The sequence below is a fragment of the Haemorhous mexicanus genome, chromosome 5 (assembly GCF_027477595.1).
Source record: "Haemorhous mexicanus isolate bHaeMex1 chromosome 5, bHaeMex1.pri, whole genome shotgun sequence".
Classification (NCBI taxonomy): domain Eukaryota; kingdom Metazoa; phylum Chordata; class Aves; order Passeriformes; family Fringillidae; genus Haemorhous; species Haemorhous mexicanus.
The window spans coordinates 2354273-2371804 of NC_082345.1; the positions used below are offsets into that span (position 1 = coordinate 2354273).

General features: G+C 38.2%; 1 protein-coding gene across 11 annotated transcripts in view; it reads right to left on the reverse strand.

Annotated features, from left to right (window-relative positions):
• Positions 1-2509: 2509 nt before the first annotated feature.
• PLEKHA5 (pleckstrin homology domain containing A5) overlaps positions 2510-17532 on the reverse strand; it is a 166071-nt gene continuing 151048 nt past the window's right edge. For 4 of the 11 annotated variants that reach the window (XM_059848021.1, XM_059848020.1, XM_059848017.1 and 1 more), the window contains 7 exons: positions 15839-15954; positions 13420-13629; positions 9898-10056; positions 8464-8585; positions 7534-7682; positions 6351-6435; positions 2510-3397 (listed from right to left, as the gene is read on the reverse strand). In XM_059848021.1, the coding sequence (XP_059704004.1) occupies positions 3379-3397; positions 6351-6435; positions 7534-7682; positions 8464-8585; positions 9898-10056; positions 13420-13629; positions 15839-15954 (860 nt within the window). In that variant the 3' untranslated portion in view covers positions 2510-3378. Of the gene's footprint in view, positions 3398-6330; positions 6436-7533; positions 7683-8463; positions 8586-9897; positions 10057-13419; positions 13630-15838; positions 15955-17532 lie in introns of all 11 variants that reach the window. The other 7 variants (XM_059848015.1, XM_059848025.1, XM_059848024.1 and 4 more) reach the window with 4 other exon arrangements.

Here is a 17532-nt window from a genome sequence, read left to right on the forward strand (position 1 = left end):
AAACCCCTCCACCTTATCTTTAAAATATAATGCAAAGTCTGATGAGGTAAGACTTATCCAACAGCACCATCGATTAAAGGTCTTCTATTCTGCTGCTTTGCTCACCCAGGGTACAACTTAATTCACAAGTCTAAGTCCTAGAGAATTTAATAAATCTGTTCCTGACAGTGTAATTCATTATTGTTTTTCATGTATGCACTCCTGCTACATCCAGTGGATCTAATGGGGTGGATAAGAATTCTGTCACAGACTGTCCAATTAATGTGATTTAGAATGAAAGGTGCACGATATTTTTTTAAAAATTTATTTCCTGAAAATAGAACCTTATTGGATTAATTTTATGATGCATATTTCTGAGGAAATGTGAAGAACTTTTCCACCTCAGTGATACATAACCAAGGTTTGGGTTTCAGCTGCCTGGTGAGGTCTTTCCCTTTGAGCCAGTTCACAACATACAAAAACTGCCCAGACACCAACTATCACTTTTTGAGTAATGTCACTTTATTAAGGGACTTTAAAGATTCACATTCTCTAGTAGCCTTGGAACAATGCAAATGGTGAACAAAAGACAAAAATAGATGTAATTGGTTCTGAAAAGCATGAACATCTGTAGAGAATGTGTTGCATTATTCCTAAGGACTCCTGCTTTTGAAAAAAAAGCACCTTCCATATATACAAGTGTCAGTGCAATAGCCAATAAAGCAATCAGTCAGAAATATAAAAATATCCTAGATACAAACTTAAAATAATGTTTGAAGGCTGACCATATCAGTATTCTGATATTTCTATATCTCAGGAGTACGATCACTGGGATGAGTTATTCTGATGAGGTAAGAAACAGTAGATGCTCTGTGATAACACAAAGCCATACATTTATTATTCTTTTTTTTCCATAAGACAAAAAAATAGAGCACCCAATGAAACTCCAAGTCTTTGCAGCAAGTGCCCACAGGAAGTGAAATTATACTTTATGATCATTACTACATTCCTGCATCATTCACCTTTGCTGTCTTTGCCAACAGTTCTATCAGCAAAACTTGCCCAGCTCCGTTATAAACTGCATGTTCCTTGCAGATATACCAAACCAACAACTGCTTTAGACACAGGCAGCATCTATAAATGTCCAAAAATCACTTAGTCATTCTTTCCTTTATTGGTTGCATTTCTTTTCTTGGCAGCAGAAAGAGATTGCAAAACCTGACAGCAAACAGCTCTCTCGAGGAGGGTTAGGGAGAGAACAGGGTGTGTCCCATCTGCTCTGCCTCAGGTGTTCCACTGAACACTGAAGCCTGGCTTGGTTGTGCAATAAAATCACATTCCTCTTCTTTGCTCTGTCTTTGGGATGGAAGGATGCACTAATTTGGGGCTGCTGTTCCAAAACATAGAGGGTGATGTAACTTTTCAGCTCGATGCTGCCTGCCTGCATCATCCTTCATCTTTCCTTCAGCCACCTCTTCCACTGTGACCCCTCCAGGCTCTGCTGCTGAATTCTGATCCCTGTTTTTTTTTTTACTTTTCAGAGAAAATGGCAGAACAACAGGCAGCCAGACAACACACTCTGTATCTCTGTGGCAAAGAGCACCAGGAAGAACTGGCAGCAAAGCTGGGAGTGCCAGAACAATCCAACAAACACAAACTCCTTCTTGGGGAGAAGTCATTTCAAACCGTGAGACAGAAATCAGGCACTCCTCTATGGAAAAGCACAATGAATTCTATAGCTTCTAGAACAGCAATATTAACTGGATCAGGATATGATTTGTATGATTAAAAAAAAGCACAACAGGAGCTGGCAGCTGCCTTCCTGTGAAACTTGCCTTACCACTTATGGCACACACATGCACTGAAGCACACAGCACTTGCCTGAACCTGCAAAAGATTCCTTAGCTTTACATCCTAAGACTCAAAAGCTTTCCCTGAAATATTTTTGTTTCTCTTAGTTCTTTTCTAACCCTCTTTTGTCTCAGGCAATTCAGGCAGCTGTGCGAGACGGAACAGCAGAGCTGGGAACATCTGCAGTGTGACAACACTTGACAGATTATTTCAGGTTTTCTTTCAGTTTCTGGAAGATGCTATGCAGATACCAAAGCCTCCAGGAATCATCACACTTCTCTCCTTAACCCCAGTGAACTTGGCAATCAGCGTTTGCAAATATTGAATTCCTGCTCACCACACCCCACTAAGACAGGCTATTACCTCCCGTGTAAACAGGCAGGGAATGGAGGAGCAGAATGACTAAGTGATTATTCCAGTATCACAACACAAGTCTGGGAGAGCCAGGAGCTGAACCTGTATTTCTTGCATCTCAGTCTCAGGTTGTCTGTTTTGTTCTGTGTTGCAGCCTTAATTCTTTCCTGAAGAGGAAGACTGGGATCTCTTAAGAGTCTGTCACTGCTACTCTGGTTGACAGGTGATGTTGCCAGTGGGGTAGGAATTGTTGCATTCCCCACATCAAAAGGTGGAACACAGTGTGACATCTGTTTGCTGGAAGAAATACTAACCATACAAGTCCTTAAGAACATCAACATTTATTTAATATGATATAAAAGAAATGGGATATGAACATTCGTATTTGAACAATAATAAGTGGCTTCTTATACTTACATCATATGTGCTCATTGTATAATATATACACAATGAACATAATTACATTTGTACACAAACTAAGTACTGGATTGAAAACCTGCTTATTGCTGTACACACCCCAACCCCATCAAGGAAAAGCCCAGTACCTCAAAATACCTACACTCCATTTTAGTCAAGAGAAAGGAACCACTAACATTAATGTCTATGTTGACAGAAGTGTGGCAGTAACTGCTGACATTGCAACCTGACCAAGAAATCATTACAGCAGAAACAGGACATCTCTTACTAAGCAATAATAAAAATGGCACATTTTAAATATCTCTATATGTATATATATATATAAAAATTTTACAAATAAACTGTTAAAACAATAAATTGTAATGTTGAAAAAGTGTAAAACAAGGTTTAGTGGTGATATGTAAAATTAACCGAGTTATGCATCTAAAAGAAGCAAAAAAAAGTAAACTTATATGATCCATCATTAAAAGAACATTAAATTCTGAAGAAGAGCAAATAAAGTTTTGACTGTAGGCTGCACATGAAAAAAGAGCCTTTGTTTTATGTGCACAGAAATCGTAGCAGCAAGCTGGTATCAGGAGAACAATCTGAAGGTTGTTGAGTGTACACGTGGGCCATTTAAAGCTCTCTTGGAATAAACATTTTCCAGGAAGTGATAAAACGATGCTCTGTGGCCAAAAGCATCAGAACTATGAATTTCATAGATTTAAAATATACTGTACAATATCTTCTCATATTTTCATAGGTCAGGTCCATACATCTCAGGCATGAATTGTTTCAACAGAAGCCGTTAGTGCTGGAAGACAGACACAGATTAAGTTACTCTACTTTAGCAACAGAATATCATCCAAAGAACTCAGGGGATTAAACACAGCAAAGAACTCCTGACCTCAACATAGCAATGTAGGTGCAGAACATAATAAAACATCCTAGAAATCAGTTGTTTCCAAAATCTGTTTTCCTGATGAATAATACTGCTGTCAAGATATTTCAGCAGAAAGAAGCAAAGCCAAGATTTTTTTTTTCCAAATTTACACCACTTTGAATGAAAGTCTGTTTACTCTGAGAGTTTAATCCTGTTACATACAGTAACAGTCACCTCCAAATGCTCTTCCCCTAAAACCAGCAATAACAGCAAAGATCCCAACTAGTCTTAGAAATGCAAGGCACATTTTGAAGAGGGATGGAGAATTACTGAGTTGCTACACTGCACTGGCAGTGTGGTTCAGATGCTCTACCCAGAGCTTGCTGTACTTTGGTAATTGCTGCAAGGACTTCTATAAATAAATTTGAACTGTTCATTGGTAAAAATGTTCCTGAGCTTTGAACCCAGGTGCTGTATAAAATTTCATTATCCCCCCATTACTCAGGGCAAATGCAATGCTTAAAATCCAACAGGATTTGTGGTACACACAGAGATTTGTCTCTGCAGAATAAGGGCTGTGACAAAAAAGGGACCTTGTGTTCAGGGGTTTCTCCTTAGTCCTACAATATCCTGTGCCACCAATTTCCTATGGAAAATTCCCCTGGCATTGTGCCAAGAGTATCATTTTTCCAATTGACTGTAAAAGCCAAATACAGGTATTACCTCTTCATTCCCTGAAATCCACTAGACATTTTCCAGATGTCGCCTGAAAAATTTGGTTGATCCTACAGCCTGGAAGTTCCCTTGGCCACCTAAGACTTCCTGAAAATGAGGGATCCTGAATTGCTGAGTGTTAAAAGATGTGCCAGAATCCTTCAGCAAAGCACTGGAATCCTGGAACCACAGCCCCAGGAGGTAGAGGGCAGTGAGCACTGTGCTCCATCCATCTCCTCAGCATGCTGAGCCCAGCCCATGGCACAAATTTATTTTGGAACTCCAATGAAAAAACCAACAGAGGCATCAGGTGCAGCCCTGAGGAGTGCAGGTGCACCCAGCTGAGAGCTCTCCCCAGCTCAATCCACACACTGCACAGCCACGAGGGATGTGCCTCAAGTTCTGGGATCCTCTCTCCATCAGGGACAGGGACTGACAAGTGCCATTGCAGATGGACCATTCTGTCAGAAAATTAAAGCAATTAAAGCAATTAAAGCCTCCTCAGGGGCTTTTGAGGCTAGAGGTGTCCTGAACACAGGAATGCTTCACCTGCAGAGCTGGCTGTGGGGATACACCTCACCAAGGGGGGCCAAGCCTTTTCCTACTAATTCCTATTTTATTTAGCAGAAATCCTGAAGGAAATGAATTTGCTGATCTGATCATCTGAGCTGAGAGCAGCTTAATGCAATTGGTGGCAGATTTCTGGTTGCTCCCCCCTTCCTGGCAGGTGCCCTGTGCCTACAGACAGAATCCAGCAGGGCAGTCTCACTTTCATTGCTGACACAAACCTCAGCTGATGGGGGCAATGTTTGTCCTACTTAAAATGGAGATGTGTGATAAATGTGTGTATATTTATACAGTATATATATATATAAAAATTACGTATAAATATATATATTTATAAATATATTTATACAGTGAACATGAAAAGAATTAACACAAATCAGTATTTCCAGAAAAAGTCCCACTCATTTTTTTTTAAATAGTTCTGTAATAAACATTTTGAATAAAAGTACAAAAATTCAAGCTAAATATAATCGTGGCAGACCACACCTATCAGGAAGGCAGGAGGAGTGTCAGGACTGAATGTGAAGATGGCATTTTTCACTTTCTCCAAAGGAGAAAATATTTTAATAATATTTTAATGATTTTCCTTTTTTTTTAAGGAGTATAAATAGTTTCTTGCCCTTAGTTCATATTAGAAAGGTCTCTGTGATGACTAATAAGTCTAAATTTGCTAAAATGAAACCTTGGCAATGGAGACTGAGACAGGAAATTTTAAAAAATGCACTTTCAGATCTCCTCATGATAAATGACTGAAAATGTCTCAATTTTAAATTGTTCTTGATTTTAAGCTTTCTTAAGTTACATTTAGCATTGCCATTGAAGCAAAGCTCATTCTTTTAGCAGAAAGCTTATTTAAACAGACACTTCCTGACAACAAAGAAATGTGGATTGATTTAAATGCTGGTAAAGTGCTGAAGCATTCACACTGACACCCTACTAAATTTGTTAAACACTTGCCCAAACAAACACACACTTTGTATTTCCATTGCCATTCATTCACTGGGTGACACCACAGGTAGGAGATGTAAATCTAGCCTAACTCATGCTTTCTAACTTGTTTTCTAGAAGCAATCACCCACTATGGCAGGAAAGAGCAGCTGTGTAGAGCTTTCTCTATAGAAAGAAAGAAAGAAACAACAATGACAAAACGTTTTCATGGTTTTATGTCTCAAACCATGAATTCTTCAGGCCATCAGCCCATTCCCTCCTGGGCATCCCCAGCTCTGAGCTCTGGCTGCCCATGGCTGGAGCATCAAGACTCATCTGCAGCTGGGCAGTGATGCTTGTGCCTTAACTCCCTGGATGGGAGCAGCTCAGGCTGTTATTTCCAAGGCTGTTACCCTGCCAGCTGTGGAGAACATGCCTGACAAACCAATCAGCCCTTGACAAACCAATTAACCCTTTCTCTTTGTAGCTGGACAGAGAATGCACTCCTTGCAAGCAAATCAAGACACAAATTTATTTGTTTTCTGGCTCAACACTGCAGGTAACCCTGTCTTGCAGATGTTTCTCCCAAAAATACCAGCACAGAAATAACCTGGAGGAACATTAGGAACAGGAGAGGTGGGAAAGCAAGCACCTACTTGTCTGTAACTATACACACATGAAATGGGATCCCTCTGTCAGCTGGGGCTGGGTGGATGGAGCTGGTGACAAGGACGATTCTGGTGAGGAAGGCAAACTTTTCACTGCCAGTCATACAGCAAAAGAAAGAAGAGTACAAGTTACAGAAGAAATAATAAAGGTCAGCTTGAAAAAGCACCATTTCAGGCCCTAGCAAATATGGGCAGAAACAAATGACAGCTACACAAGGTTTAAAATCTGATCAGCACAAAAAGCACAGCTTCAAGGGAGAGCACAGCTGATCCTTAATCGGGCTTAGAGATAACTAGCAGAACAGCAAACACAGCAATGCTAATGTTTTATGTTGCCAAGAAAGAGAAAGGGGGGGGAAAAAAGTAAAATTGAAGTAGTTGGGGTAGGCCCAGAGCCACCTTCATCTCCCAGCTCAGATGAACGAAGCTTTCTCATTCTGCTGAGCAGTGCAAAATGCACAGACAAGTTCTGGTTTTGATTACCAAGTCACAGCAAGGATTGCTGACTGCACTACAAAGGTCCAGATCACCTTTTATATCCATAAGTTGAACCATTTGGCTCACTTAACCATTCCCATCAGCAAATAATGTCTTGAATTCTATCTTCTCCCTTCCTCCTTCCCCACTTGCTCCCTTTTTCTTCTCCTTCTTTGCACCCAGTTTTGCTTTATTTCACTCTTCTCTTCTTGCAGAAGAGGCCACCACCACTCACTGTACCAGGCAGGTGCTGTTTTCTGTTTTCTTCATCTTTCTTACTCCTCAAAACATAGCCAAACTGGGGTCTTTTACTTGTTAGTTTAAAATATTGGAAATTGTCAATAATTCCACAATTTTGGGCATATCTAAGGTCACTCAGCAGCAGGGAGCAATGGTAAAAGTCTACACACATCCAGGACTGAGATGAAAAAGGAAGGATTTGCTCCAACTACATCATGACTCAATTTCTGGCAACAGTTATTTAAATCCCTGAATTAGCAAATATAAAAGTTATATTAAAACCTCAAAAAAATGGAGTTTCTGTAGCTGTCCACTGGGAAACTATTTTTCTGTGCATTATAAAACTGTACATTTCACTAGCTCAGCATTTTCAACTCACAAGGGTTCCAGAGCATCAAAAGACACAATGAAAATGGAATAAAGTTTTACATGTGTACTGGGTAAGTTGGGCTTCAGTCAAACTCTTTTCCATACCTGCTGCTGCCTGATTTCCTTTTGAAGACTGTGCTGCTAATTCAAATGAAGACACAATCCCTTCTTGTTCTTGAACACTGAGTATTTCACTTTCTTCTGAGCTGCTTTTGGGTTTGTGGTTTGCAACTGTGGTCACGCTCTGCAAACTGCTTTAAAAGAGCACAGCATTTAGAACCTGCTCTAACTTAATTTCAGGTGTTAACCACTAAGTAGAGGAGCTGTAATTTAATTTTCTCCTGTTAACAGAAAAAAGTTGCAACTTGCAAGTCTGGGTAGCATAAATTAAGCAGGCATTTTGAAATCCTTCTACTTTGTGTAGTCACACTTTTTAAAAAGCACCTGGGATTTAATTCCTTTCCTTTCTGCACTCCTGCAGTTTCCTCCTGCTGCAGGGTCCTGTGACAAGTTATGACCTCAAGTGAGAACTCCCTTAGGACCTGCAGGGCAACTTACACCAAAGCCAGGAATTGTGAGAGAGAAACACCCAAGATATCTTATCCCTCTAATTCTGCAACCCTGCAAAGCAGTGAGGTAAAAAATGAAGCAGGAGATGGAGAATAAGATCTTGAGTTTGCTCCTGAATTAATCAGCAATAGAGAGCATGCTATGGGAGCACTGGCTGGAGTGCTCATAATAAATTGATACAGAGCTTGAGGTGACATAATTAAACACATCTTGGAGGCCAAGACAAGGATTATGAATGCATTCTGGCTAAAACTGGGAAAATAAACATTGCTTCACCCTCCAAGTCATCAACTCTGACTGAACCCCTGCAGCATCAAGCCTCTCACTAGATTTCCCTATATATAAACCTCTCATAGCCATATAAATAAACCTTTTCAGTATTTATGGCAATTGCTTGGTCCATTCAGCTAATAAATACAGCATGCAAGCTTAAAATAGCCTCTGAACATCTTGTTTGATTTTTACCTTATATCACCATCATGTGTTTCTTCCAATTTATTTTTCTTTTCTGCCTTCTCTTCATTACTCCCTTCTTTGGAGTCAGATACAACATGTGCATCTGATAAAAGATCATCAGTTTTGGACAGCTATAAAAAAATTGAAATCATGAAACAAAAAGCTGTAACACACACTAAGTGGCAGATAAGAAATACAGCACCAGGAAACAGTTTTATTAACAGACAAATTTTGCCATCATGTATACTTAGTAACTCAAAATTACATAACTTAAGAAATTTTTATCAATACCATGCAGGTTAATAGAGTTATCCTAAAACTTCTACCAGAGGCCAGGGGCAGGGCTTGCCTTAATAACTTCCAGAACTTCTCTGAACTCTTTGGATTGCAGCCTGCCTGTTTCTTCATGCTATCCCTCTCTTCATGATGCAAACAAAAATTCCAGATGCTGCAATATTGTGCTGATAAGGCTGAATGCTGCTCTTAAGGTCTGATTACAATTTGAGTGTATTACATCATTTTCCTTTTGAAATATTTGCATATTTAACAAAGCAACATTCTCTCAATAAGGAAGTGTTTCCAATGGATAACAAGAGAAATTAGTTATTTGATTTTTTACCATTCTCCATCAGATATATATATATATATACACACACACACATATATATATATAAAATAAAATAGGAAAACAAAAGGATTATTAAACAAAAGAATGATTAACTGAGGAATATGGATATAGAAGAAGGAAAAAAAACCTCTACACAATACTTAAAAAAAAAATTAAACTATAAAGAGGATATGATTATGTAGCAGCAACTCTATAATCCATTTTTCACAGTCAGTCTGGTTCTGCTGAGTGTTAAGGGCACTTGAGTACCAGAAACACCAAAGTAATTCCCTGCCAAGTGTGTCTCAAACTATTGCAAGGCAGAAATCCCAGCAGTGAAAAACACCTACAAGTACAGGTACTGCCTAGCTCCATGTGCCATTTGTTGTGTCAGCTTTATTCTGCTTTCCATAAACCATGTGATGCAATACAGCCAACCAAACAAAAATTCAGGGACATTATTGGCTGTCAAAAATCCCACTGGGGCAGCCTAAGCAATGAATATGTCAATGATTATTATTTAAAGACCACATACAAGAAAATTCAATGTCTCAGCTACAGACAGATCCCACTGAATTTTGATTCTCTATAGAGTATTGTATTTTCAACATGAAGTCTTTATCTTCCAAGCAAAAGGAACTGGCTCACTTTCCCATCCTCAAAATAGCTTGTTACTGCAAGCCAAGCTGATGAGCAGTTTAATAAGGAATAGTTCTGTACCTCTTTAGCAAAACTTGAATTATTTTCTTGAGCAGTTTAATAAGGAATAGTTCTGTACCTCTTTAGCAAAACTTGAATTATTTTCTTGAGCAGTTTAATAAGGAATAGTTCTGTACCTCTTTAGCAAAACTTGAATTATGTTCTGGATCTCCATCATTTTTGAGTTGTGCTATTTCTTCTCCAGGACTTCCATTATTTTGTTTCAAGTTATTTTCTCTACTGGAGCCCTCGAACTCCTTCATGCTAGCAGATACTGTATCATCCTTTTTGCGATTCTGAGGAAGAGAATTGGTACATGGACATATTGTTACAAAAGTTATCACAGTTCTGAGCCTCCTGCTGCCCTCTGACTGATTAAAAAAGAAATACTTGGAAAAACTTTAGGCACAGATGGCAATAAGGGAAATGGAAATCATTAAGAACTCGAAATTTTCTCATTTTTGTACCTTTCAAAACAGTTCAGCCTAACATTTCTTTGTCTGCAGGATTATTGTGCTTTCTGCCCCACCTTCCTCTCCAGCATTTCAATGTCACCCTTATCTTCTGAAATTTCATTCATATTTAGCTCAGTCACAAATCAGCTCAGCAGCATTCTCACTTGCATTCAGAAGCACTGCTCTTTTTATAAAATAGCTTTTTCTGGTTTAAGAACAAAAATCCATCAAAATCTGCTTTCAGCACAAAATTCTCAGTGCACCTGCATGCTCTTCCTCCAATTATCCTGGGTATCCTCCAAGCCTGTGCTGTGAACTGATTCAACAGAGCACAGCACAGAATCTGATAATGGCAGAGGATATTAATTATTTTTTTATAAAAAAATTAATCCACTGTGCAGAGAATAAGCTGATATAAAAATTCTGAGGAGGGATGGTAGAGGTGACTCAGGATTGTGAGCTGTGAACATGATGCTGGCAGAGCTGGAGGGAGGCTCATCTGAGAGGAGCCATGGAAGCAGTAAATCTCCAAGCTGAACTCCTGTGATCTAACACATGCACCCTATGAGGAGGAAATTCCACCTCAGTCAGGTCATAAATCAGTGTCTGCTCTCCTGAATTAAAGTGTGCACCCCTTATCATCTGCTCGTCCCAGCAACACTTGTGAAGCAACTTCCTTTTGGATTATGGTAATCACTTCAAAACTACACAGCAGGCCATTTATAAAATCCTCTTCCCCCTCCAATTCTTAAATAACCAAACCCCAGTGGAAAAGACTTCCAGCAGTTAATGCCATTGCATCATTTTTCTAAAAATCAATAGACATAAAAACGATGCTGTTAGAAATGAGAGCTGTTACTCAGCATAATACCTCATCCTGGGGCTTTTAGCCAAACAGCATTCTGGAAGAATTCAAGTTATGGTAGAAAAAGTGACTTTGTAACGTGGACTGTTAGCTAAATATTCAATTCAGAGATCTTCTCACTTATTCTATAAATTTCTTCTCACCCACAGAGGCCTGATTTCGCAGAGGAGACTGAGGATCATGGGGCAATGAACAGAATTCCTCTGAATTCTGGCCCCTCTCTGCTGCCCAGGTGTGACACACAGGACTGCAGCTCCCTCCCCCTGAGGTATGGAACGACACCACAGGGAAGAGGCAAAGCTTAAACTTCCCTTTTCAGTAGAAACTACTGAAAGAAACATCTGCAAAGCTTTGCTTGGCACAACCTCTTCCAGAGAAAGGCAGTGTTAATCCCAGAAATATTTGCAGGAACTCCCTTCACTTGTAGCATTCCTGATGTCAGCCCAAATGCAGATGCTCTACTGCAAAGGCTAAACTGAATTCAGAGTCTTCTGGGGGTGCCAAATTCTTGAAGAAAAAGTAACTTTTGTATAGCTCTGTAGCAGCTTATCATGCTGAGAGGGAAAAAACCAACCCAAAATGCAAAGCTGAAACATCTTTGGAAATACCTGATCTCCTGACACTCCAATATATTTAATCTGCCTTTGGAAAATCAGATGTTTAAATGCCTACAAAACAAAACAAAAAAAAAAAAAAAAAAAAGAGAAGGCATTTCCATGCCAGTAGAAAAGCAAATAATAGTAATTAAAAAAAAAAGGTCAATAAACAGTGTGGTCTGAAGAAAAAAGTATTCTAGAAGACTAAAAACCCAAAGAAACCAAAAACCAACCAAAAATCACTTCCATTAAGCTACTGGAAAAGCAAACTAATTTAAAATATCTAGAAAGTAGTAAGCTGCCTAATATCTGCTATCCTATATAGGGTTAGGTTTGGCTTTTTGGGTTTGGTTTGATTTTTAGGGGGTTTTCTAGATATAGATTCAGAATAATATTTCCTGGTTAATGACAAGTGGTTGTTTCTTCCTCTTTTCTCCCCATCTTTTACCCATGAAACTTTTTAGGCAAATAAACAAGTTTAAAAATGGTGAAAACAAAAGTGTGGGTTCTATTTTAATGCATTTATGGGCTCAAGCACCAGAGCAGAAGAGCACCACTTAGGAGCTCTGATCATAAATATACATTCCTACCTAAAAATGGTGCAGATGTCTGAATGCATCACAGGCAGAAAAATCAGCATTGACTCCATCTCAACACCAACAGAGTCACAATTCTCCCTGATCTTGTTTGCAGTCCCAAACCTTGCAATTTCACCTTGTTTGCTGAATTTCACCAGAACACCCCACCCTGGTCCCAAACATCACAGTGCACCATCAAATGGATGTGGATTTGAGCTCTTGGCTTCCCAAAAAGGCAAAGAAGTGGCTTCCAGCATTAGGTGTGAGCATGAAGGTTGTTCTTTGAGTCTGTGACTCCACAATGAGTCTCAAGAAATGAGACAAGAAATGCTGACTGAGAAATGCCATGGAATAGGACACAGAAATGGAAATAGAAACAAGTTTCAAAGGATGATTTTGTAAACAAGACTGGATACTTTGGAGAAACAGAACTGTGAAAGATGGATTGTGGTGGGACCCACGAGGGGAACTGCAGATAATTGGCTTTAAGGCATTTACAGCATGGTGTGGCTAAAGCTGATAGACCAAGAATCACTTATAATGTACTGGAATTAGGAAATAGATGGCTTCTGATTGTGATGGAGTTAATTACAACATCTGTATTGTCTCACCCTTCTGATGAGACTGAAAATGGAATAAAAGTGTTTAAAAGGTCTCTCAGTTGCCCCATCTCTGGGTCAGAAAAAGGTATTTTCTGACAAATTGGTGCTCCCGTGTCAGGAACAGATAACTTGGCTGGACTGTCTGACCTGTGGGATAGCCCTGAGGTCACTCCTGTAAAGTGTTGCTGTTTGCTTCCCAAAAAGGCAAAGAAGTGGCTTCCAGCATTAGGTGTGAGCATGAAGGTTGTCCTTTGACTCTGTGACTCCACAATGAGAGACTCAGGAAATGAGACAAGAAATGCTGACTGAGAAATGCCATGGAATAGGACACAGAGAAATGGAAATAGAAACAAGTTTCAAAGGATGGCCTTGCAAACAAGACTGGATACTTTGGAGAAACAGAACTGTGAAAGATGGATTGTGGTTGTACCCACGAGGGGGAATTTTATATGATGGGCTTTAAGGCATTTACAGCATGGTGTGGCTAAAGCTGATAGACCAAGAATCACTTATAATGTATTTTAAATCAGGAAACAGCTGGCTTTAGATCACCTCAGACCCACCTGGGCCAGTTTGAGTGGATTATCCCTGACATAGGACAAGCCCTGGGAGGGAGACTGCTCTGAAACACCAATAATGTTGAGTCCTTTCCTCTTCTCTCTCAGACAAGCTTGTTGGTGCCTCTTTATTCTTTCCATCTGCTCCTCCACAGTCATTCGAGGCCTTGAGCCTTCTGCAAGGCACAGCTGCTCCACTGCACTCCTTGGTCTTTCCTTAAATGCAAGAAAAAAAAAAAAATTATATATTTTTCACCAAAAACTAAGATTTCACAGTGGTAACTTGCCAGAAGAGATCACCTAATGATTTACTAAAGAGGAGGAAAATAGTGGACAAATAATGTATGGGGAAAAAAACCAGTACAAAACCCAATTATCAATAAATGAACACTGAAATGCAAAATGAAAGGAAGGAATAATTGGCTCTTCTGAACAGTAACATTACCATCACCAACAACAAACATCAGGAGAATGGGTAGATGCTCTCTAAGCCACCCTCTCCAGCTGAAACAATTCACCAGACATTATAAAACTGGCAAACACGAGATATTTGACTTAGAAACATAACTGAAATTTAATGATCCAGGACATTTATACCAGTTGATTTAATAGTAATTTCTGCCTTTTTATTTCAAGAAAAACTACAGCTGGGTATCATTTAACTGAGAGTGTAGGCTGCAACAAAGTGAATTTACTACCACTTAAAAATCTTTAATTCTAAGCATTGTATTTTTCCCAAAATAACACCCATTTACCTCATCTTTTCTTGAAATTCACTGGTTTTCAGGCAGATTTGAACTTTTTATAATTGTGATTTTTAGTTCTTTCTTTCATTTTTCTTTTGGTAAAGATAATGAAAATAACTTCAACCTTTTGGCATAACTACCAAACTTAAAAATGTATCATTTAATCCAGTATATAATGCTCCTATAACAGATTTTTATTTCTTTCATTATTTTCTTTTGGTAAAGATAATGAAAATAACTTCAACCTTTTGGAGCAACTACCAAACTTAAACATGTATAATTTAATCTAGTATATAATGCTCCTATAACAGAGATTTTTATTTCTTTCTTTCATTATTTTCTTTTGGTAAAGATAATGAAAATAACTTCAACCTTTTGGAGCAACTACCAAGCTTAAAAATGTATAATTTAATCTAGTATATAATGCTCCTATAACAGTGATTTTTATTTCTTTCTTTCATTATTATTTGGTAAAGATAATGAAAATAACTTCAACCTTTTGGAGCAACTACCAAACTTAAAAATGTATAATTTAATCTAGTATATAATGCTCCTATAACAGTGATTTTTATTTCTTTCTTTCATTAATTTCTTTTGGTAAAGATAATGAAAATAACTTCAACCTTTTGGAGCAACTACCAAACTTAAACATGCATAATTTAATCTAGTATATAATGCTCCTATAACAGTGATTTTTATTTCTTTCTTTCATTAATTTCTTTTGGTAAAGATAATGAAAATAACTTCAACCTTTTGGAGCAACTACCAAACTTAAACATGCATAATTTAATCTAGTATATAATGCTCCTATAACAGTGATTTTTATTTCTTTCTTTCATTATTATTTGGTAAAGATAATGAAAATAACTTCAACCTTTTGGAGCAACTACCAAACTTAAACATGTATAATTTAATCTAGTATATAATGCTCCTATAACAGAGATTTTTATTTCTTTCTTTCATTATTATTTGGTAAAGATAATGAAAATAACTTCAACCTTTTGGAGCAACTACCAAGCTTAAAAATGTAAAATTTAATCTGTATATAATGCTCCTATAACAGTGATTTTTATTTCTTCCTTCATTATTATTTGGTAAAGATAATGAAAATAACTTCAACCTTTTGGAGCAACCACCAAACTTAAACATGCATAATTTAATCTAGTATATAATGCTCCTATAACAGTGATTTTTATTTCTCTTTCATTATTATTTGGTAAACATAATGAAAATAACTTCAACCTTTTGGAGCAACTACCAAGCTTAAAAATGTAAAATTTAATCTAGTATATAATGCTCCTATAACAGTGATTTTTATTTCTTTCTTTCATTATTTTCTTTTGGTAAAGATAATGAAAATAACTTCAACCTTTTGGAGTAACCCCCAAACTTAAACATGTATAATTTAATCTAGTATATAATGCTCCTATAACAGTGATTTTTATTTCTCTTTCATTATTATTTGGTAAAGATAATGAAAGTAACTTCAACTTTTGGAGTAACCCCCAAACTTAAACATGTATAATTTAATCTAGTATATAATGCTCCTATAACAGTGATTTTTATTTCTTTCTTTCATTATTATTTGGTAAAGATAATGAAAATAACTTCAACCTTTTGGAGCAACTACCAAGCTTAAAAATGAACACATCCAGCACTCAAAGATCATTTTCAAATACCGTTCTTAGATCCATCTTCTTGTTCTTCCTCAGGGTGACATAGGATGCTATTGTTGAGGACTCTGGCGTTGGGGATTTGGTTCTGGGTGGTACAACTCCCACAGGGAAGTGTGAGCCTGCAAAACAGCAAAGCAACATGCTGAGGGCTGTGCCAAACCCTGCCCAAACTGGTGATGTGTCTCCAGAAAAGGCACCTGTCAGCCTTGGGAGCCCTTCTCCAGAGGGCAGATTCAAAAGGGGTGCAGAGGGCTGGTGGGTGCAGGTGTGGAAAGGGCAGGCAGCTCCTGGATGGGCTCTGTGTGTGCACACCATGCTGATGGCTGTGTGTGAAGGAAACCACCCTGAGCCTGCTCAGCTGTGAGAGAAAACAGGAGCTGAGGATGTCCTGCTATAGAGCAGCAGTTTGGGTCTGCATTGGACATAAAAAAGGATAAAACACAGCAGAATTCCATTTTCTCATGTACCACGTGGGTCACTAATACTCCTCTGCTCTCATATTTGACACCTTCCCATTTCCCTTTGATTGCTGATGTCTGAAAAGAGAGGGAAATGGCTGGCATGGGAAGTGTTCACTACTGTAACCACAGTGCACAACCAGTAGAAAAACCCTTCTAAGTTTCCTCTGAAAATATTTATTTTTAGAACCACCCTCAATAAGAAACTACCATCACTGAGGTATAACTTTAAACAGCAAGGTAGGAAAAACTCAGAGATCAGCTGCCTTTCAGTTTTTTTTCCTCATCAGCTTAAAAACTTAAGACAGAATGGCAGAAAAATGTTTCCTGTTGTGGCTTACAGACTCTAACAGAACTGAAACAATCAGAAATGGTCACATTTCCCTACTGCACTGGGATTGTTATGGTGAGTGAATGCCCAGAACAAGAAATAGAAAATTTTCTGGTAGAAAATTCATCTGCTCACATGATAAAACACAGCTATGGCAAACCACACACTGGAGGGAGTTTAGAATATACAGAGCCTCTCACTGCTTGCTACCACTGCAGCTCTTCTGTTCCACACCTCTAAACATTATTTATCTTGGAGGAATTTGCACTATTGCTTTCCCTGACTGAGGACTGTTTTTCTACAAATGGACAGAATAAAATAATTTCTGTCTTTGAGACAGAAAGCAGATTAAGGTGCTTAAAAAGTGTTGGGTTTCTTAACATAGGGTAGATTTTCTCATTTTGTCTTTATCATTACTTCACCTCTTGACATAAATTACTGTGAATAAATAGAAACATCACAGGTCAATGAAACCTAGGCATGCTGTCAGAAAGACAAGTTTCCCCATTTAGGTCATTGATGATTAGCAAATCTCAGGATAAATATTCCATTTTCTGCCACCAAGTTAACAGCAATTTAATTATGTGCCTTAACATTGTAACTCAGCAAATACCCCAGAGAGTCTGAATTGACAAACTGTGTGGTAAGTGCAAGCTTAATTATATCACAGGGCCATTCACATAGTTTATACCCAAATTGTATGCTAACCTTAGTTTTAAAAACCTCTGTGACCATTCTGATGAAAACAATATCTTTGTATAATCATAAATCTTGGTAAAGTTCTGTTAGCATTGCATCAGCCTGCTCTGTAAATGCTCAAAGCACCACAAGAGAAGGCAGTGATCCTGCTGCCACGGGCAACATCAATCCTTGGGGTAAAAAAAAAAAATAGCTAAGTTTAGCTATTT